Here is a 21,963-nt window from a genome sequence, read left to right as displayed (position 1 = left end):
TTATTTCAGTCCTTGCAAAGAATTGTATTGCGGGATGCTTGGACCGATAAGACCAAAATGGGAAACTCTGTGGCTCACAGCTCGGTGCATAAGCCCCTGATTTTCATGCATGAGGTCCTGGGTTCAAAGCCCACTATCTCCCGAATGATACAGTGGCAGGAGTGCTGAACTAGGGCCTGGAAGACCAGAGTTCAAATCCCCACTCAGTCATGAAGTTCACTGAGTGGACTCTTCTTCGTTGGTCATCTAGTCCAACCCCGTCAATGCAGGACTCCTTTTGCCCCATTTGGGGTTTGAACCCATGACCTGTGATTAAATGTCTCCTGTTCTACTGACTGAGCTATCTGCATCATTCGGCAAAGAGAAAGGTCAATAAGCTAATACATAATATACCAACTCAAGAAATTTCAATACAGCTAAGGGAACCAAACCTTGGTTAATCTTTTGTGGATTCTGACAACCACGTAGGTGCTGCTCCCAAGCATCCTGTTTATTGAACACTCATCCAGATTTGTTTGTGGGGAGATTAGGTAGCAGTGTGTTACCCCACACTAAGGAGTGGGGATAAATTTGATTCAGTTCATTTAAAAGTGAATCCACCCAATTTGCAGTTTCCAAAAGAAGATGAGAATGGAAATTCTCAATTATCTTAATTTTACAATGCGGCACTCCAACCAAACAATGTTTACAAAAATGTATAAATTAGGGGGAAGTGTGCATAAAAAGGGTTTTGTTTTTTTAAAAGCATACAAAAAAATATTTTATTAGGGGAAATTGCAAAAAATTGTACATCAGTCAAAACTGCACACAAACATGTTTATTAGGAGAAATCTGCACTAAAATACTGACCAATTTTCATAAAAATCGCAAAGGGCTGGAGAAATGTGGCCAACTAAATTTAAAGATGAAACACTGACAGAATCAAACCTGACAGATTCATGCATGCCTACCCACATATTTTCAAGTGCATTTCCCCATCACTTTGGTCTAACCTTTTCGGGGGCAGCAAACCTGTTGTGCAAGGCCCCCAAGACAACTATAATTTCACAAACTGAATTTGCAGAAATTTGACTGATACCTGCACAAAAAGAGCCACACTCTGAAAGCAGCCTAAATGAGAATTAGACCATTTCCTGTAGCGTACAGCTGCCAATGGCTACTAGCTATGATGATTACTATTTGCTGTGGGGAAAGTTGCTGTTGCTCTCAGATCCTGCTGGCCACTGTGAGAAAAGGATGTTGAATTAGATGGGCCACTGGCTTGATCGATTAGAACTATGTCTATGATCTGCATACTATTATTGTATCCACATGGACATAGGACTTAATAGTTTCTGCCAGAAGAATGGGGAACATGTGGCGCTTCAGGTATCAGATGCCATTAAATGGTGAGAAATGATGAAAGTCAGAGTCCATAGATTATTAGAATTATGCATGTAGTGCATCATAAGGTCTTCAGTTCAGTTCAGTTAGTTCATTTCCCCCCTCCTGCTGGGGCTCCTCTGCAACAAGCAGAAATGTTGCATGCAGGGGCACCCTCTGGGAAGGAGGGGGCTGAGGTCCCCCCTAATTTTCAAGGAGAGGGCTGGCCCCCCTCAATATTCCATGGCCTGCCAGGCCCTTCTTGCAGCTAGCAGAAGGCTGCACCAGAGTGAGATTGCACCAGCCTGCAGAGCATCTCCTGATGTTGCAGGGACTGGCAAAGCCTAGCAGAAGGGTGCGCCAGCCTGCGCAATGTTTGGACATGCGTGTGACATCACATGTGCACACCGGGGCCCTTCAATCTTGGGGGCCACCTGGCACCTGTGATTGCATGCCAGCTTGTTGCTGCATGCTGCAGAAACCTTGACTTGCTGAATTTTGGCTTATCACACAGTACTTAAAAGCATCAGAGACCTTGTTGGAAAAGAGCAAGGGTTGGCTACTCAAGGAAATCTAGGGAAGAGGGGTATTGGGCTCAAATGTATAGGGAAGTGTCACTATGGAAGACCATGTTCTGGGTATGCAGACTGCCGCAGGCTCAATCCAGTGCATCTCTCATTTAAATGATTGCCAGAGCCATTGAAGACTGCTTCCAGTTACAATCAACAAGACTGAGCAAGTTACAGGTACCGTGTTGGTCTGCCGTAGTCGAAACAAAATTTAAAAATTCCTTCCAGTAGCACCTGAGAGACCAACAAAGTTACTTATTGGTATGAGCTTTCGTGTGCATGCACACTTCTTCAGATACACTGAAACAGAAGTCACCAGACCTTTATACAGTGGTACCTCAGGTTACAGATGCTTCAGGTTACAGACTCTGCTAACCAAGAAATAGTACCTCAGGTTAAGAACTTTGATTCAGGATGAAAACAGAAATCGCGCGGCGGCAGCAGGAGGCTCCATTAGCTAAAGTGGTACCTCAGGTTAAGAACAGCTTCAGGTTAAGAACGGACCTCCGGAACGAATTAAGTACTTAACGCGAGGTACCGCTGTATATAGTGAGAGGGTGGGGAGGGGTATTACTCTGAAGGATGGTGGGAATGGGTGATTGGCTGATAGGTGTGGTAAACCTGTTAATGACTGCAATTGGTCTTACAGGAAAAAGCAAGGGGTGAGATGGCTAAAAAACAGCTATATCATGTATAAGAATCCAATGTCTCTATTCAGACCAGATCTCTCCATGGTTTTAAGTTTGGTAATAGGTTGCAATTCAGCAACTTCTCTTTCCAGTCTATTTCTGAAATTCTTTTGTAATATTGAGCAAGGAAGACAAATAGTCTGGCTTAATATAAAACCACTTTGTATGTTCCCATCAGCTCCAGTTAAAAACCATCCCATGGAGGCTGAACACTTTGGGCACATGAGTTGCTGCCTTGCCAACTTCAGTCTGTGCCGAGCCAGCCCTCACTTTCCGCCTTCCAGGGGACAACAGGAGCTGTCAATTTCCCCATACTCCAGACATGCCCAAAGTCCGTTTCGGGGGCCTAATCTGGGCCACCGGCCAATTGAATTCAGCCCCTGTGGCAGTATATGTCCTGGGGTAAAATCCTAAAAAAAAAAGCTCAGCAACTTTGGTTGGCCCTCACACATGTTCACTTCATCGATTCTGGCCCTCTTTGAAAAAGGTTTGGGGACCCCTACTCAATCTCAAGTAGGGACGGGGGAGAAGGCAGTGACAGAGTGTTCCCCACCAGTGCCCAGGGTGGGTGGGTGTGTGCCAGGGCACACGGGGCACACCTTGGGGGTGGGGCATGCTGCTGGGGTAACCTTTGAGGGGCATAGTCACTGGCCAGCTGGCTTTGAGGGGCAAAGTCACGGTGCCCTGTGAGCCCACAGTCGCTTTGAGCGGCACTTGCAGGGCGCCGTGAGCTGTTGTGTCCATCTCAGGCATCCTCCACCTGGAGGGCAGCTGCGAAGGACACAACAGCTCATGACACCCTGCACCCCCCCAAAAAAACCTGTACCTGGGGTGACAGCTCCCCCAGCCCCCATCATGCTACACCTCTGGGAGGTCAATCCAGTTCACTTTTAAAGCCAAGTCTAGCAAATTCACACTTCCCAAAACAATACACAGCATGTGTGCTGGTGTAACCACAGCTTGGTTTCCAAAGAGTGAAAGGTCAGATGGTTGAGGGTAGGAGCAGAGCGTTTAAATTACTTTCTGTGGAGGATCACTATCCACTGAACAAGGCCTCACTCACTACAGTGGTACCTCGGGTTACATACGCTTCAGGTTACAGACGCTTCAGGTTACAGACTCCGCTAACCCAGAAATATTACCTCAGGTTAAGAAGTTTGCTTCAGGATGAGAACAGAAATCATGCAGTGGTGGAGTGGCGGCAGCAAGAGGCCTCATTAGCTAAAGTGGTGCTTCAGGTTAAGAACAGTTTCAGGTTAAGAACAGACCTCCAGAACGAATTAAGTACATAACCAGAGGTACCACTGTATTTGTATGTGGCCCCCCAGGAAGGTGTGTGGGCCTCGGGCTAAGAAAGGTTTCCCACTCTGGCACACGGGGACAACTGGAGTGAATGCAAATCAAGTAATCCTAAAACAGCCCATTAAGGGAAGCCAGTGGTCATCCCCATATTATACGTGGGTGGCTGAACTGGAGAGATTAAAATTGGGACTCTTGCCCAACCCACATATGAGGCCTTGTCCAGTGAATAGTGATTCTCCCCAGAAAGTGATTTAAACACTCTGCTCCTGCCCTCAACTATCTGACCTTTCACGCTTTGGAAACCAAGCTGTGGTTTCACCGGCACACATGCTGCCTGGTGAGGAAGGGAAGAAGAGGTTCTGCTCACAGGAAATAGTTTAAAGTTTTGGGGCTGGGAAAGCACCCAGGGTGCAAAAGAGAGAAATTGCAAAGTTGCAGATTTTCCTACACTTTCTGAAGGAGGAGGGGGAAGAATGGAGGAAGTGGAGCAAAGGGGAAACCACAGGGATTCCTTCTTGAAGTGTTTAGAAAGTTGAGGCGGTGAAAAAATCAGCCAAGTAGTGCAAGAGCAAAGATAAACTGGGAAGGGATCTGGACTGTGAAAAGTGAGAGGCACTGCCTGTTCCCATCCATTCCTATTCCCTATGAATAATACACCCCCCAACACCCACCCACCCACAGAACTGGGTTAAGCACCCACAGAAAATGGCAAGGGGCAGGTGGGAACTGAATCCCAAACCATTAAAAAGGAGACTGGGAATGAAACTTCCCGATTAGATGTTGTTTGCATCAACTGCTAGAGCAGGGGTGAGTGAATTTTCAGCCAGGGGTGTGCATTCCTTCCTGGGCTGCTTTCTAGGGGCCACATGTCCGTGATTGGCAGGGGCTTACATTTAACACACAGTGCAAAACAATTTAAACAAATAAAAGTGCGTGAAGCAATTAACATGAACTTTACCTTTGTGAAGTAGACTGGTTCCTACACAGACTCACATTTCCCTCTCTGACCTCTTTCTGACTGCCAGATGCTGGGAATCACACAGAGAGTGCTCTTGCGCTCAGGTCCTGCTTCACATCAAACTCTTTAATGTAGCCTTCCCCAACCTGGTGTATTCCAGACATTTTGGAGTACAACTCCCATCAGCTCAAAACCGTGGACAGAAACATTCATATTTGGGCAACGGCTCCTTCAGCTTTCGCTGAGCACAATGATGAAGTTGCTTATGCTCAGATCTTGTGTTGCAAAGTCCTCTTGTGAGACCTTAGATCTGAACTACCTTACCATTAGGGATGCAGGTGGCGCTGTGGGTTAACCCACAGAGCCTAGGACTTGCCGATCAGAAGGTTGGAGGTTCGAATCCCCGCGACGGGGTGAGCTCCTATTGCTCGGTCCCTGCTCCTGCCAACCTAGCAGTTTGAAAGCACGTCAAAGTGCAAGTAGATAAATAGGTACCGCTCTGGCGGGAAGGTAAACAGCGTTTCCGTGCTCTGCTCTGGTTCGCTAGAAGCGGCTTAGTCATGCTGGCCACATGACCCGGGAAAACTGTCTGCGGACAAACGCCAGCTCCCTCGGCCTGTAAAGTGAGATGAGCGCCACAACCCCAGAGTCATCCGCAGCTGGACCTACCTTTACCTTACCATTAGGAAAGTAAACTAAACCAAACTTGGTCAACAGCAAATGAGTTTACACTTGATAGAGCTTTTAACTGCATGTAATTGGGAGGTGTTTATTTAACCATTTAATAACAATGCTTCAGAAACCGCACTCAGAAAACCCAAGACTAGTTCCAAAAGTTTATATTAACTTGTGGCTCACTTAGAAGAATGTGTTTTGTAGATGCATAATATTGTACATTGTGGTGTGTATATGGGAATGCAGGTTTCCATAAAGTATTCTTTATGGGAAATAAATTTTTAAAGGGGGGGGGGTGAGAAACCACACTCAGGATAAAAGCAGAGGGTTAGGCAGCAGGTATTGAGGGGATGCTCATCAAATTTGCAGATGACCCCAAACTATGAGGGGTAGCCAATGCTGCCAAAATCAGAATGAGAATTCAAAACGACCTTAACAGATTGTAGAACTGGGCCCGAACTAACAAAATGAGTTTCAGTGGGGACAAATGTAAGGTTCTGCACTTAGGCAGGAAGAACCAGATGCACAAAATAAGGTGGGGGGCACCTGGCTTACTTTCACAGTACCTGTGAAAAGGATCTGGGGGTATTGGTGGACCACAAGCTTAACATGAGTCAACAGTGTGATGCAGCAGCCAAAAAAAGCTGACGCTGTGCGTCAACAGAAGTATAGTGTCCAGATCAAGGGAAGTACCCTTGTATTTTTCGCTCTATAAGACACACTTTTTCCCTCCTAAAAAGTAAGGGGAAATGTGTGTGCCTCTTATGGAGCGAATGCAGGCTGCGCAGCTATCCCAGAAGCCAGAACAGCAAGAGGGATCGCGAAAGCGCAGTGATCCCTCTTGCTGCTCTGACTTCACTTCGCTGGAGAGGCGCTGCACAGAGAGGGAGAGAATGTTTTTTTTCTTGTTCTCCTCTAAAACTAGCTGCGTCTTATGGTCGGGTGTGTCTTATAGAGTGAAAAATACGGTAATAGTACCACTCTATTCTGCCTTGGTCAGACCACACCTCAAATACTGTGTCCAATTCTGGGCACCATAATTTAAGAAGGATGTTGACAAGTTGGAATGTGTGCAGAGGAGGGCAACGAAGATGATCAAGGGTCTGGAAACTAAGTCTTATGAGGAGCGTGTGAAGGAGCTGGGTATGTTTAACCTGTAAAAGAGGAGACTGAGAGGAGATCTTTCATCTTCAAATATCTCATGGTCACATGGAAGATGGAGCAAGCTTATTTTATCTTGCTCTAGAGCAGGGATAGTCAACCTTTTTGTACCTACTGCCCACTAATGCATCTTTCTTGATGGTAAAATTTCCTTACTGCCCACCAGTGCTCAATGGAAGGAGGATTCAGCTTGTGCCGTAGAACCCCCTACTGCCCACCTAGAATCCTGAAACGCCGACTAGTGGGCCATAGGGACTAGGTTGACAACCTACTCTGGAGGCTAGGACTTGATCCAGTGGCTTCAAATTATAAGAAAGGAGATTCCAACTAAACATCAGAAAAAACTTTCTGACAATAAGAGCTGTTCCACAGTGGAATGGTCTCCTTCGGTGGGTTGTGGGCTCTCCTTCCTTGGAGGCTTTTAAGCAGAGGTTGGATGGCCATCTGTCATGGATGCTTTAGCTGAGATTCCTGCATTGCAGGGGGCTGGACTGTATGACCCCAGGGGTCCCTTCCAACGCTCCAGTTCTATGATTCTATGAACTCACTGGCAGAAAGCCTTCTCTGACGAAGGCCCACGCGGCTCGCCTGTTTTGCTGAGCCATGCAAGGCATTAGTACCTCCCAAACTGGCATGAATAGGCCACATCTCCTGTGTGGGAACTTTTTTTTACGCCAAAGGCAGACCGCTTTGGTTAATCTACAGACGTGAGTGGTTGGTGCCGCTCTCCTGTTTGCCGCCGCCGGGCCGATCTAATCTCTTTGCTTTTGTGTGTGTGGGTCCAGCAGAGATCTCGGGCCCTGAATTAACATAAACAGATAAAGCTTTTGTCTGCGTGGCGCACTGCTCAGCCTTGAGGCTTCGCGGCCTTGTCCCGGCAGCATTTTCCTAGACAGGCAGTGCAGTGCAGGACCCAGAAAAGGGAAGGGTGACGCAGCCTGTAGAGCCCAGATAAGCGACTGTTTGTCTTCCTCTGGATGCTGCCGGCAGTGGGGTTGGCCTAGGTTGGTACACTGAGGAAATATGGGACAATAGGTGGGGTAGAGGACACAGCGTCATGGAAGCAGCCTGGGCCGTGACCTTAGAGTAAGGGACTCGCAGGAATCTGTCCTGTGCCGGCTTGGCTTCTCCTTCATCCCGCTGTGTGCATTTGTCTTCTCAGGAGTCAGGTGTCATTTGTTGCCATTTGCCCCCCACCCACTGCATTTTGTATACATTATGCATCTCCATCAAGTGGGGTCAGGAAACTGGGATTTGACACCCTGTGAGAACACACTGAATTGTGAGTGGTGCGCCTGCATCTAAACTGTGCAGCATGGAAAATATCTGTTTACTGCATTGTCCATTTAAAGGTACAGTGGTGCCTCACAAGACGAAATTAATTCGTTCCGCGAGTCTTTTCGTCTTGCGCAGTTTTTCGTCTTGCGAAGCACGGTCAGTCGCAACTGCACCTCTTCAAGCAGTTTTAAGAAAAAAGGAAACAAACTCGCAAGACGTTTTCGTCTTGCGAAGCAAGCCCATAGGGAAAATCGTCTTGCGAAGCAACTCAAAAAACGAAAAACCCTTTCGTCTTGCGTGTTTTTCATCTTGCGAGGCATTTGTCTTGCGAGGTACCACTGTAAAGGGACCCCTGACCATTAGGTCCAGTCGTGGCCGACTCTGGGGTTGTGGCGCTCATCTCGCTTTACTGGCCGAGGGAGCCGGTGTACAGCTTCTGGGTCATGTGGCCAGCATTACTAAGCCGCTTTTGGTAAACCAGAGCAGCGCACGGAAATGCCGTTTACCTTCCTGCCGGAGTGGTTCCTATTTATCTACTTGCACTTTTGATGTGCTTTCAAACTGCTAGGTTGGCAGGAGCAGGGACGGAGCAACGGGAGCTCACCCCGTCACAGGGATTCGAACCGCCGACCTTTTGATTGGCAAGTCCTAGGCTCTGTGGTTTAACCCACAGTGCCACCCGCGTCCCAATTGTTCACTTATGCCTTGTTAAATAGGAACTATCGGTGAAATGTCTTCGCAGAGGCTGGGCAGCCAGCTACCAGGGTGGGTGCTGTAGAGTCGTGCACTGCAAGGTCTGCACTGAGCTCTGAGCTGGGCTCATGGGTGCCAATTTGAATAAAATATGCATAATCGATCACAAGATACAGCTTGCACACATTTGAATCGCAATGCCCATCAACGTTGGCGGAGACACCTCAAATATTTTATTGGGGGCCCCAAAGTGACCTCGGCCCCTAGGGAGTTGGCTCCTATGGCAGGCCTAGATGAACCTCCATTGCGCCAGCTAAGATTCCCACATGTTTTCCAGAGGCAGATCCGTCCCCATATTAGGGAAGGCCACAATAGTCCAGAATTGGGGACTACTCTTCTTCTTCTTCTTCTTCTTCTTCTTCTTCTTCTTCTTCTTCTTCTTCTTCTTCTTCTTCTTCTTCTTCTTCTTCTTCCAGTGGTACCTCTGGATGCAAACAGGATCCATTCTGGAGCCCCGTTTGCACCCAGAAGCAAATGCAACCTGTGTCTGTGCATGCACGGGCCGCGATTCGCCACTTCTGCGTATGCACATGACATCATTTTTACCATCTGCGCATGCGCGAGCGGCAAAACCCGGAAGTAATGCGCTTCGTTACTTTAGGGTCGCCGCAGCGCGCAACCCGAAAATACTTATCCCGAAGCTACTTCAACCTGAGGGATGACTGTACTATTAATTATATTTCTATACCAGGGCAGTTTAGAATATAAAAGCACAAAACTGCATACATTCATGCCTGAGCATTTTCGCCAGCTTGCAATTTTGCCCTCAAAATCTGGTAATGCCATTTGCTCGGTTGCCTGGATGGAGGACAGAGAGGGGTGTCTGAGTGTGTGCAGGAACTTTTGTGACGAAGATAAAATAGGCATTCATTCCTCCACCTGCTTTTGCCTCTTGCCCCACCCCACCCTGGCACATGGCCCTCAGAGGGTTTCCCAGACTGGAATGCGGCCCTCAGGTTGAGGGAAAGGTTCCCAGCCCCTGGAGTAGTCTAACTGGAAGCGCTTGTGGCCTTTGTGATAGCGGCCTTTGGAAAACTATTTTATTTTCCTTGTGGTGAAACATTGCACTGGGGAATAATAACAAGGTGGCAGGCCCCCATTTCAAGGGTGGGACAACCCAGAACTGAACGCAAGGGAGTGGGATGGAGGTTAGAATAAAAACGAGAGAGAGATTATTTGCACAACCAAACCTCTCTTGAAAACCTCTCTCTTCACGCTTCTCATTCTTGGATTAACGTGCCATTCTGCTAATTGCCAGACTCCAAGCTATAATCGATAGTCTTCATGCCCTTCCAATGTGATCAGCTACTTGTAATTAAGATTAGTATGGGTGGGATTGGTAACCTGTGGCCCTTCAGATGTTATTGGGGCTCATCAGCCCCTGCCAGCATAAATTTATTAAAGCATGGTATTTATTCAAGGGAAAGGCCCAGTGGTAGAGAATCTGCTTTGCATGCAGAAGATTCAGTCCCTCGCATCTTCAGGTAGAGATATCAGAGGCTCTGGTCTGAAAGCGTGGAGAGCCACAACCTATCAGCATAGACCAGGGATGGTGAACCTGGGGCTGTCCAGACGTTGCTGGACTCCAACTCCCATCAGCCCTTACTAGCATGACCAATGATTATGGGAGTCCAGCAAACATCTGGAGGACCACTGTTTCCCTCCCCTGTTAGCAGGAGATGAGTTCTGAAGGGTTGTGCTAAATCAACTTGGGAATTAAGACACATCTGTGGATATTAAGGCTATCAATGGCTGCTAGTCATGATGGCTGTGTTACCACCAATATCAGAGGTGGTGTGCCTCTGAGTCCCAGCAGATGGGCATCACAAATGTGAGAGTGCCATTGTGCTGGTGCCCTCTGACAAGCTTCCCAGAGGCATCTCATAGATCACTGTGAGAAGAGGATGCTGAACTAGAGATGCCTTTGGTCTGATCAGGCTCTTCTGCAGAAAGTGGGTTTGAGGAAAGGATTTGAAAGAAGAGAGGGAGGTGGCATCTTGATGCAAATTTCAGAGGACCACACTGGGAGCCTTATTATTTATGCTTGCCCAGCACCTCCCTACAAACTACCCAGGCTTGTGCCCCAGAGAGGTCACTTTGGTGCTGCTAATGCAGTGGTTTGACTTCACCCCTAGAGGGGCACTCCATTGTTCCTTGAGATAGAGGAATGCCAACATCACACCTTGCCTCTAAGGAGCTCAAGGTAGAACACATGGCCCATCCCTTCTTCATTTCATCCCCACAATGACCCTGTGATGTAGCTTAGGCTGACAGTTTGGTGACTGGCCCTAGGTCACCTGGTGAGCTTCATGGCTGAGTGAGAATTGAAACCCTGGTCTCCCAGTTCCTAGTGTGACATGCTAACCACTACACCACACTGTTCTCTATGGGAAAATCAGAAGAGCCTGTTGAATTGGGCCAATGACCCATCTAGTCCAGCATCCTGTTCTCTCAATAGCCAACCAGATGCCTATGAGAAACCTCTGACAGTGGGTGGAAAGCATGTGTAGCCATCAATAGCCCTCTCCTCCATCAATTTGTCTAAATCCTCTTTTAAAGCCATCTATGTTAGTAATATGGGACACAGGTGGCGCTGTGGGTTAAAGCCTCAGCGCCTAGGACTTGCTGATCGAAAGGTCGGCGGTTCGAATCCCTGCTGCGGGGTGCGCTCCCGCTGCTCGGTCCCAGCGCCTGCCAACCTAGCAGTTCGAAAGCACCTCCGGGTGCAAGTAGATAAATAGGGACCGCTTACCAGCGGGAAGGTAAACGGCGTTTCCGTGTGCAGCTCTGGCTCGCCAGAGCAGCGATGTCACGCTGGCCATGTGACCCGGAAGTGTCTCCGGACAGCGCTGGCCCCTGGCCTCTTAAGTGAGATGGGCGCACAACCCCAGAGTCTGTCAAGACTGGCCCGTACGGGCAGGGGTACCTTTACCTTTACCTATGTTAGTAATAATAATAATAATATTTTTTTATTTATACCCGCCCTCCCCAGCCAAGGCTGGGCTCAGGGCAGCTAACAAGCAATAATAAAAACAAGTTGAACGAATATAACTTAAAAACAAGATTAAAATACAACATTAAAATATTGAAACATTAAAATATTAAAATGCAGCCTCATCACAGGAGGAGAAAGGAAAAAGGAAAAAGAAAGAGGGGGAGGGTATCAAATTGGCTCCAAGCCAAAGGCCAGGCGGAACAACTCTGTCTTACAGGCCCTGCGGAAAGAAATCAGATCCTGCAGGGCCCTGGTCTCATGAGGCAGAGCGTTCCACCTGGCCGGAACCAGAGTTGAAGCTAATCTAACTTCCTTAGGGCCCGGGACTTCTAGGGTGTTGCTATTTATGGACCTTGAGGCGCTCCGTGGGGCATACCGGGAGAGGTGGTCCCATAGGTATGAGGGTCCTAGGCCATGGGGCGTGGGTGGTGCTGTGGGTTAAACCACAGAGCCTAGGACTTGCTGATCAGAAGGTTGGAGGTTTGAATCCCCGTGACAGGATGACTTCCCATTGCCCAGTCCCTCCTCCTGCCAACCCAGCAGGTCGAAAGCACGTCAAAGTGCAAGTAGATCAATAGGTACCACTCTGGCAGAAAGGTAAATGGCGTTTCTTTGTGCTGCTCTGGTTTGCCAGAAGTAGCTTAGTCATGTTGGCCACATGACCCGGAAGCTGTACGCCGGCTCCCTCAGCCAATAAAGCGAGATGAGCGCCGCAACCCCAGAGTCGTCCACGACTGGACCTAATAGTTAGGGGTCCCTTTACCTTATGTTAGGGTTGCCATAACCAGGATTTCAAAAGTGGAATTGACATCTGGGGAATTTTTTTCAAAGGCGGTGCTTTGTCCAAGTCAATTGAAATATGGCAACCCTGCATAGAATCATAGAATGGTAGAGATGGAAGGGGCCATAAGAGTCATCTAGTTCAACCCCCTACAATTCAGGAATCTTTTGTCCAATGTGAGACTGGAACCCAGGGGCCTGAGATTAAGAGTCTGATGCTCTACTGACTGAGCTATGTCATCCAGCTATTTAAGTTGCTAGTTAAGAACTGAAATGTAAAGGTTCTTTTTCCAGCAGCACATTTGGCTACTGAACAGAAGCCATGACCTTCTGTTGCCATTATCTTGATAAACTCCCAGAGAACTGTTTTCTGAGGAATAGCTCAATTAACTCAAATAGGAGCATTCCAGTTTCCTCCTCTCAGCCCACCACAGTCCTCCCCCAGTCCTTCCCAGTCTGAGAATTAGTGGAATGGGGCCCTCCCTTGAGAAAGTTAACTTCCTCACTTGTTTCAATGGTTTGTCTGGGGCATCATGTGATTTCAAGCAGGGGTGAGTTGGGACAGGATGTCTCCCATGCTAGGTTTCATTCAGCTCATGTGACAATTGAGGGGAAGTTTCTATTTTTTATTTTAAAAAAAGAAACTTCAGCAGAAAGATACAGCCCACTACAAATCAGTGTTCTATGAGACAAGCAGAGAGATCCTGAGGTGAATTTCTCTCTGCTATTGTTTGGATAGAAATAACAGATAGAATACCAGCATGAGTTTGACCAAACTGCAGGAGGCAGTGGAAGACAGGAGTGCCTGGCGTGCTCTGGTCCAGGGGGTCACGAAGAGTCGGACACGACTAAACGACTAAACAACAACAACAGCAACAGATAGAAAGGCAGATGTTGCTATTTCCCCACATTCCTTCCTTCCCGCAGGAATGAAAAGTCCTAGGGGCATGCTGCAATGTTTAGCTGACAGAACAGCATGAACTTATGGTGACTTTGTAATATTTACTTTATTACCCAATATATAAGTAGAGCATTTGGGAAATGAATACTTCTTCATCAAGCAGCAAATCCACCAACAATTGTTTAAGAGCATTATAAAGCATTGGTCTTCAGGTGAGCTCAGTATTTACAACAGGGGTAGCTAATGTGCTTCTCTGCAAATGTTGTCGGACTCTACCACCCATTGGCACTCACTACTGGCCATTTGGAGAACACTAACTGGCAGCAGGCTGGGGTCTCTCTCAACCCTACCTAGAGATAGATGCTTAGGGCTGAACCTGGGGCTTTCTGCAAGCAAGGTAGATGCACTACCACTGGGACAGAATCCTTCTCCCAGAATAGCATTCTGGTTGTGGAAGGCATAGCTGTCAACTTTCAGATTTGAAAATAAGGGATCAGCAGCCTCGAAAATAAGGGATCAGCAGCCTCACCTGTCCCGGGGACGGTCTACGGGATATCTAACAATCAGGGATAGCAGCGGGAAGCAGCGAGAAATGGCGCTGGATTAAGGGAATTTCCTCCAAAAGAAAGAAAAGGAAGGTTGACAGCTATGGTGGAAGGGGAATTGTTGACATTCACATGACAAACTCATTTTGTATGGATGAAAATGCACTTAGTTGTTACAACTCCTTACTTTGCACATGCTCAGAAATGTTCAATTTATTGCTTCCCTGTGCTATTCCAGTGCTATATTCGGACCTTAAATGCCTAGGGTGAGCATGATTATCAACATTCCTTCCACTGATGGAAATACAAGCGACTGACTGTAAGATGTAGTCTTCATTTGAAGGATGGTGACTAAACCACTTCATTGAGAGCAAAGTGTAACACACATAGGAAGCCCATTAGAAATTCTTCAAACTTCCCCCAGGTCTAGTCTATTGTGTTCCCCAGCTGTCTGTAAAACATGGACTGGAATTGCTCTAGACCATGGCAAACTGGAACACAATGAGCATGGACTGGATTATCCTGAGATTACACTAATGAGGTTTCAGTTTCTTATTTTCTCTGGTTTAGATTCAGGTCTCTGCATTTCTACACCAATAAAATAAATCCTCACAAATATGTCAGCATTCTTGTGTTAATTTCTCTTGATAAACACATTTTAGCAAGCTGTTTCCCTTTATATAAGCCAATTTCTTTATGTAATCTTCACACATATATGCATTATATCCTCTTTCCCCTAATAGACATATGTTGTATAGTGTTGGAGAACTGCAAAATTTGCAGAAGTGAATTTTGAGAGGGAGCAGTTTACATTCATATAATGGTTCAAGTACAGTGGTACCTCGGGTTAAGTACTTAATTCATTCCGGAGGTCTGTTCTTAACCCGAAACTGTTCTTAACCTGAAGCACCACTTTAGCTAACGGGGCCTCCTGCTGCCGCTGCACCACCGGAGCCCGATTTCTGTTCTTATCTTGAAGCAAAGTTCTTAACCTGCAGCACTATTTCTGGGTTAGCTGATTGTGTAACCTGAAGCATATGTAACCCAAGGTGCCACTGTAAAGTGAAATAGGTGATTTCTCATTAAAATGCTAGCTGTATCAGTTTTCTTTCTGATCCCTTTATTACATTGACCCTGGTTCTTTTTTCTTCCCTTCCTAGGCCCAGTGGATGACCCAGGCTGCACCCTTCAATCAGTCAAGAATGACCAACGGGTCAAAATGCTCTACACAACTAGCAGGGTTACGAGTGGTTGTGTGGGCCGTGGGCCCAGAGACACCAACATGGAAGTCCATATTCTTAACCTGAAGTACAGCATCTCAAAGGTGAGCAGCTCATACAGCAGACAAATGCCCCCTTCTTTCTTGGGAGAGTTCCTGCTTCTAGAGATGTGGGATTATGTGGCACCTGTAGTAGTGCCAATTCTGCTTATTAAAGTGGTCAAGTGGGCACATGTGGGGTAAGGTGATCGATCTCTCAGATAAGCTGGTTCCAAGTTGTTAAGGGCTTTATGTACTATTAGTAGCACTTTGAACTTGACCTGGTAGCAAATTGGCTATCAGTGCAGACCTTTGAGCACAGCTGTTATATGCTGACAAGGCCTCATTCCCGTCAGCAACTGTGCTGCAACATTCTGCACTGACTGCAGCTTCCAGATCGAGTGTGAGGGAAGCCCCACATAGAGCACAGTGCAGAAATCCAGTCTTGAAGTAACTGGTGCATGAACTACGGTAGAGGCAATTTTTATGTAAGCTGCCTCAGTAAGCTTCAAATGAATGAATTATAATTATAATTATAATTTTATTTATACTCTGTCCCTCTGGCTGGGTTTCCCCAACCACTGTTTGTTACATTACGGTAATCTGCATCCAGATCTCTCAACCTCTTGAAAACTGATAATAGCAGTGAAGTCAGGTGAGGGAGGTGTCCTCTTTCCCATCTTCAGTGTCACTGTCACAACAACCCTGTGAGTTACGGATTACCACAATCAAAATTGTTTGTTTGCATGCTACTTTTCTATGGCAAGCCATGCTTGGAACCAGTCACAGCATCAGAATTATTTATTTTTCTTTGTTTCATCCTATTTACATTCTTCCTATAAAATATCTCGAAGCAATTTAAGAACAAAAGCATAAATGTTAAAAACAATTAACAACAATTTTGTATACAAAACATTTTAATGTATAAAAGCAATTGTATTCTGTCTGTTTGTTTGTCCATCCAACCTCCAGATTTATTGCTGGTGTAATTAATTGACTAAAAATTCATACAACTTGGCTGAAACGCTATCCCAGTTTATTTGGGAATACGCTCAGTGGGATTTACTTCATGTAGACATGTATAGGGTTGCACTGTTTTCTGGAATCAAACTACAGCTCTAATTAATCACCATTATATACAGGCTCCCCCAGAACAGCCACTTAAGCACCAGTCCCTTCCAAAAACAAAAAGAGGACAAAAGAGTATGTGGTTTTACATAAAATGTGCCTATGTTGTATATATGCATAGATGCACATTTAGAAAGCATTTATATCATTTATAGAAATAAATGCATCTCACTCTGGTAGGTGAAGTCTGGGTTGACCTGCTCTGTTTGCTAAAAAAAAAGAGAGCTCATTTTGGATGGGCAATTTCAAGGTTCTTAAACTTTACACTGGATATATTTATTCGCTGTTTACATATATATCGCGCCTACTTCCAAGGTGGCATGTGTGGTTATTCCACTTGCCCGTTGATCCTCACAATGACCGGGTTTAGGTAGGTTAGGTTGAAAAAAGTGACTTGCCCAAGATCACCCTCTGCCTCCTGGTTTCCTTCTGATCTCCTACTCCATCTCCAGTTAATGGCCTGCGCTGGCGGTTAAAATGAAATTTACAGATTTTTCAGAGAGCCGGAATCTTGTAAATTTCTCTTTGCAGCTGCTCAGGCCTTTAGCAATTGCCAGACAGGCAGCTTCTGAGGAGGAAAGGGAAGTATTGCGAGTGTGTGTGAGCCCTTCACACCAACAGGCCACAGCTGCTTCGGAAAACACAACAGATGCAGTCACGGATTTCCCAGGCCAACCCTGGCAGTTCTCCTTTTAAATCTGGAATGAACAGATCCAGAAACAGGCAGGATTCCCTTTGACTTCAAAACCTTCAACTGAAAAGCAAACTGTGTGGTGCCAGAACACACTGGGCATGGAGAGGCGCAGGGATGGACAAGTGCCTCCCTGAACATTTACTGACTTACTTGTTTACAGTATTTATAACCCATCCTGCAGCAGCTGACAAAAAATCTGGTTCTAATGAAACTGCAAAAAAAAAGCATGGCAAATAAGGAAAAAGAGAGTGAAATGCAAGCTTGAGCACAAGTTATTTAGGTTACAGTTCTTAGAGTTGCAGCCTATGTCAGTGGTGGTGCTGCCTATCTTGCCCTTGATAAATAGCAGCTCTCTTACCCCCCCCCCCAAAAAAATAAAACCACAACAAATTTAGGAGCAGAGCTGGTGACAATTGCTCAGGCCAGGAGGAGAGATCAGCTCCTGCCTCACACTATACATTTAAAGCACTGGGATGCCACTTTAAACCAGGGGGCGGGAACGACAAGAGGCCCATGCGGGTTGTTTAATTGGCGTATGGATCCCCGCCGCCCGCTCAGGGACCCCCCGCTGCCCACTCAGTCAGCTCTCCTGCAGCCAATGGTAAGCAGCGCACGCATCCTCCGCGCCGGAAATAGCGTTTGTGCATGCGTGCGTGCACGCGTGTACTCCAGCCCACCACGGGACCGTGAACTGGCCCAAGTCCCAAAAACTTTGCTGACCCCTGCTTTAAACTATGCTAGCTTCCCCCAAAGAACTCTGGGAGCTGTAGTTCATTAAGGTGCTGAGAGTTGTTAGTGACTGCAGTTCCCAAAGCTCCTTGTGAAGAGGCTTCGGTTGTTAATTTACTCTGGAAATTGTCACCGTGTGTTATAGGATGGGGGGGGGTGTCCTCCAAAAACAGCTCAAATCCCTTACGGTAAATTACAGCTCTCAGAATTCTTGGGAGGTGGGAACCACGGCTGTTTAAAGTGTTGTCATAGCACCTTAAATGCATGGTGTGAATGAGTCTTGAGTCCTGATGGTAGTTAAAATCCTCTCAGGAGGGGGCTTTCCCTCCTCCCTCAAAATATTGTGCATGATGTGGAGAAAGTTAATAGAGAAACATCCCCCCCCCCCCGCTCAGAATACTAGAATTTGAATGAAGCTAAATGTTGGAAAGATTCAGCACAGAAAACAAGAAAAATTCTCACTGTGCATAGTGAAATTTGGGGATTCACTCCCACAAGAAATAGAGGTGGCCTCCAATTTGGATGACTTTAAAAGATGGTTGGACATCAATTACTGCTAGGGAAATAGATGTTAATAGAGGAAATTGCTTGCAAAAATGGTATGTCAGGAAGAGTTATATATAAGAACATGCATATCCGGAGAAAGGCACACTAAAGTGCTCACATTTTTATGAGGACTTTTTGTTTCAGTTTAATATTCATTCATTCATTCATTCATTTATATTCTACCTTTCCTCTAAGGAGCACAAGGTGGCACACATAATTCTGCCCCCCCCCCATTTTATCCTCACAACAACTTTGTGAGGTAGGATAGCCTGAACATGAGTGACCGACCGAAGGACACTCAGCGAGCTTTGTGATCAAGAGAGGATTTGAATCCTGGTCTCCTGGATCTTAGTCGAGCACCCTAACCACTACAGCACACCGTCTCTCTTGTGGGATGCCAAGTGTGATTCATTAACACCCCCAAGCCTCTAAACAAGAGGTTGAGGGGCTATTATAGTGCTAGGGTGGCAACTAAACTTTGTACAAGACGGCCTCAATATTTGTAGTTGGCATCAGAGATTTCAGTACCACTTGTGGAAAGTGAAGAGCTGGGCCTCTGAGCTCCCTCACTGCATATCACACAGAAACAAACACAAATCTGCTTCGATACAGGCAAGGGCACACAGGATTGTTGGTTTCCTCTTCAAGCTTTGTGTTTTAAGCCTGGGTGTGATGTTGTTGTTTAGTCGTTTAGTCGTGTCCCACTCTCCGTGACCCCATGGACCAGAGAACGCCAGGCACCTCTGTCCTCCACTACCTCCCGCAGTTTGGTCAAACTCATGCTGGTAATCTCGAAAACACTATCCAACCATCTCGTCCTCTGTCGCCCCCTTCTCCTTGTGCCCTCCATCTTTCCCAACATCAGGGTCTTTTCCAGGGAGTCTTCTCTTCTCATGAGGTGGCCAAAGTACTGGAGCCTCAGCTTCAGGATCTGTCCTTCCAGGGAGCACTCAGGGCTGATTTCCTTCAGAATGGAGAGGTTTGATCTTCTTGCAGTCCATGGGACTCTCAAGAGTCTCCTCCAGCACCATAATTTAAAACTGGGTGTGATACTTACCCCCTATATTAACTGCAGTGAAACAGGTTGGTGAGAACCTGAGGTCCTCTGTGCTTTTCCTGCAAATGCTTTCTCTAGGTTGCATGAGGTGCATATCAAGTTCAGCAGCATCACATGTGCTGGTTTGCTTGCTGTTTCATGAATGGATTGCAGCCATTTAAGAGGCAGAAAAGTCTCCCATGTTAAAATTTCTCTGTGACTGCTGCCCATGCACGAGGGAGAACTGCATGGGCTGCTTTGGATTTCCTGGAAAATTCCACTGCTTTCATTTACAGTGCTGAAGAGGCAGCACCCATGTTGGCACTGACCTGTGACAGGGCCTTCTTGGTGGCTGCTCCCTGTTTGTGGAACCCTTTCCTCATGAGGTGTGTCTGGCCCCGCTTGTGTTACTATTCTGGAGGAAGGCATGGAAGGTCACTTCTGAAGGGGGCTTGAGGCAAACCATATGCACCCATTTTCATCCGGTGTGGCATAGTGGTTAAGAGTGTCAGACTAGAGACCAAGGTTCAAATCCCCCACTAAGTCACAAAGTTCATCTTTCTCAGTCTAAACCAGCCCTACAGGGTTGGTTGTGGGCATTAAATGAGGAGGGGGAGAAGAACCACATGTGCCGCTCATTTTGCGCTCCTAAGAGAAAAATGTAGGACATAAATGCAACAATAAATAAACACAATATCATATTTCCCCGCATTCTCTTCCCTCAGCAACTAAACAGGCCACCGGCCTCTGGCGACGTGAACGGACAGGCCCGGAAGTGGCTGAGGCCTAGATGCGGAGGAAATGATATTCACCCTATCCTGCCAGTAAATAGGATGGGAGCAAAAATCCCCCTCCTGTGTTTACAAAGGGGTTGGTGGGAGGGTGGTTGCATAGCAGCCGGCCCCTGATGTCACAACTGTGGCATCCAGACAACTGGCTCCCAGCCCCGACCGAGCGTCAGGGGAGGGTAGGCCGGGGCGGGCGGTCAGGCTCCAGCCCGAAAAGAATTACTGGAAGCCGGTTTCTATAAGCAGATCCCAGTGCTCGAGCAGGCAGGAGAAAGCCTGCCGCCATTCTGGGGGGGAGAGAAAACAATGGCTTCTGAAAAAGGGCAGGGGGCTAAAAATAGATGCGGGCCTCTGCCAAGGCAGGACGGCGGAGACTCGAGGGGTCCTGTGGCCGCCCCCACAGAGCCGTGTTTATTCATTAGCTCATGCCACTGCTATGGAGCTGAATGTGTTGAGAGAGAGAGAGAGCACTTGGGTCTCTCTCTGGTCGTGTTTTTTGTTTTGATTTCTGCTGTGCTCCTGCCAACCGCAAGCCTCCTACAAATTTCGGAGAGAACTGCTTTGGTAGTGGTGGGCCGGGCAGATCAGTCCAAGGCTACATGTGCCACTGAGGTCACTGGCCTCCAGGTCTGACCTGAAGTCTCCAGGTTTGCCTGGACCTGTCCAGGTTTGGGGAAGGCTGAATTTCCAGGTGTGTAAGAATGATGTTGAGGAGAAGGAGATGAAGATGAAGACAACTGGCAGGATCTGGCTACAAGTTATAGCATAGGCAATCTTGTAGGGTTGGAGTGTCTCCCTTCCTTCACTCCCCTTTCCCAATTAACCTCCACCTCTAGGGCCCCACCCCACCATATCAACTGGGGCTGCCCCCATGTCTCAGGTCTGGGCCCTGAAATTGCAGAGTCTAGGATGCTCCTGACCTGGCAACCCCTATGTGCTGGGAGAGAGAGGGGGTCTCTTCTGGAGTTAGGACAGTAATGACCAGAAATAAAGAAGCAATGACTCTCAAATCTATTTATTGATTTCATTTGCATTCCTCCTTTTGTATGTTCATCCTTACTGTGAGATAGGCTAAGGTGAGAAACTAAGTGGCCCACAGTTACCCAGTGAGCTTCCTAGCCAAGTGAGGAGTTGAATCCTGGTCTCCCAAAGGTCCTAGTCCAACATTCTAGCCATTACACCACATTGGCTCTCCCTGCCATCACACTCTGCCTCTTTCTCCCACTCCAATATCTCTTGGAGGTTCTCACCATTCCAAACCTACCCTACATCTTAACATTTTATTTTACAAATTTATACCCCACACTTTCATAACTATACAGGGAGGCAGAGCACAACATATAAAAGGATAAAATCAATCAATGATCCTTGAAAACATCATTGAAACATCAGAAAATATTGATGTATAAAAAGAAGAAGAAAATCATGTTGTACAAGCTTGTCTAATAAAAGAAGTTTTCAAGAAACGTCTGGCAGAAGGGAGGGATCCTGCCGAGCCTTTGCTGGTTCCACAGGGCAGGGCCTGCAAGGCTAAAGACTACCGCTTGGGCAGGAATCTCTTCACCTGTCCTGAAACACTTGACTGATGATCCCCTTTTCCATTTCTCTGCCAGATGCCCTTGACCCAGTTCAGTGTCAATGTGTCAGCAGCAAAAGGAGGCCGGAAGGTGGTTTTTGTGGTGAACTCCAACAAGCACACTGCTCTGGATGTAAATACAGGGGATCACCGCCTTGCCTTCGTCACGGTGAGTACCTGGGCTGAGCCACATCCTGCAGACCTTGTATAATGTACATCAGGGTGGGGAGCCATTTTCAA

General features: G+C 46.9%; 1 protein-coding gene across 2 annotated transcripts in view; it reads left to right on the top strand.

The window, feature by feature from the left end:
• The window catches only part of ENG (endoglin), a 53,550-nt gene that overhangs the window by 2,031 nt on the left and 29,556 nt on the right, over positions 1-21,963 (top strand). For both annotated transcript variants that reach the window (XM_081896434.1, XM_081896433.1), the window contains exons 2-3: positions 15,129-15,292; positions 21,761-21,892. In XM_081896434.1, coding sequence (XP_081752560.1) covers positions 15,129-15,292; positions 21,761-21,892 — 296 coding nt within the window. The remainder of the gene's footprint in view (positions 1-15,128; positions 15,293-21,760; positions 21,893-21,963) is intronic.

The sequence above is a fragment of the Podarcis melisellensis genome, assembly GCF_964234715.1.
Source record: "Podarcis melisellensis genome assembly, chromosome: Z".
NCBI lineage: Eukaryota > Metazoa > Chordata > Lepidosauria > Squamata > Lacertidae > Podarcis > Podarcis melisellensis.
This window is presented reverse-complemented; position numbering and strand designations above follow the sequence as displayed.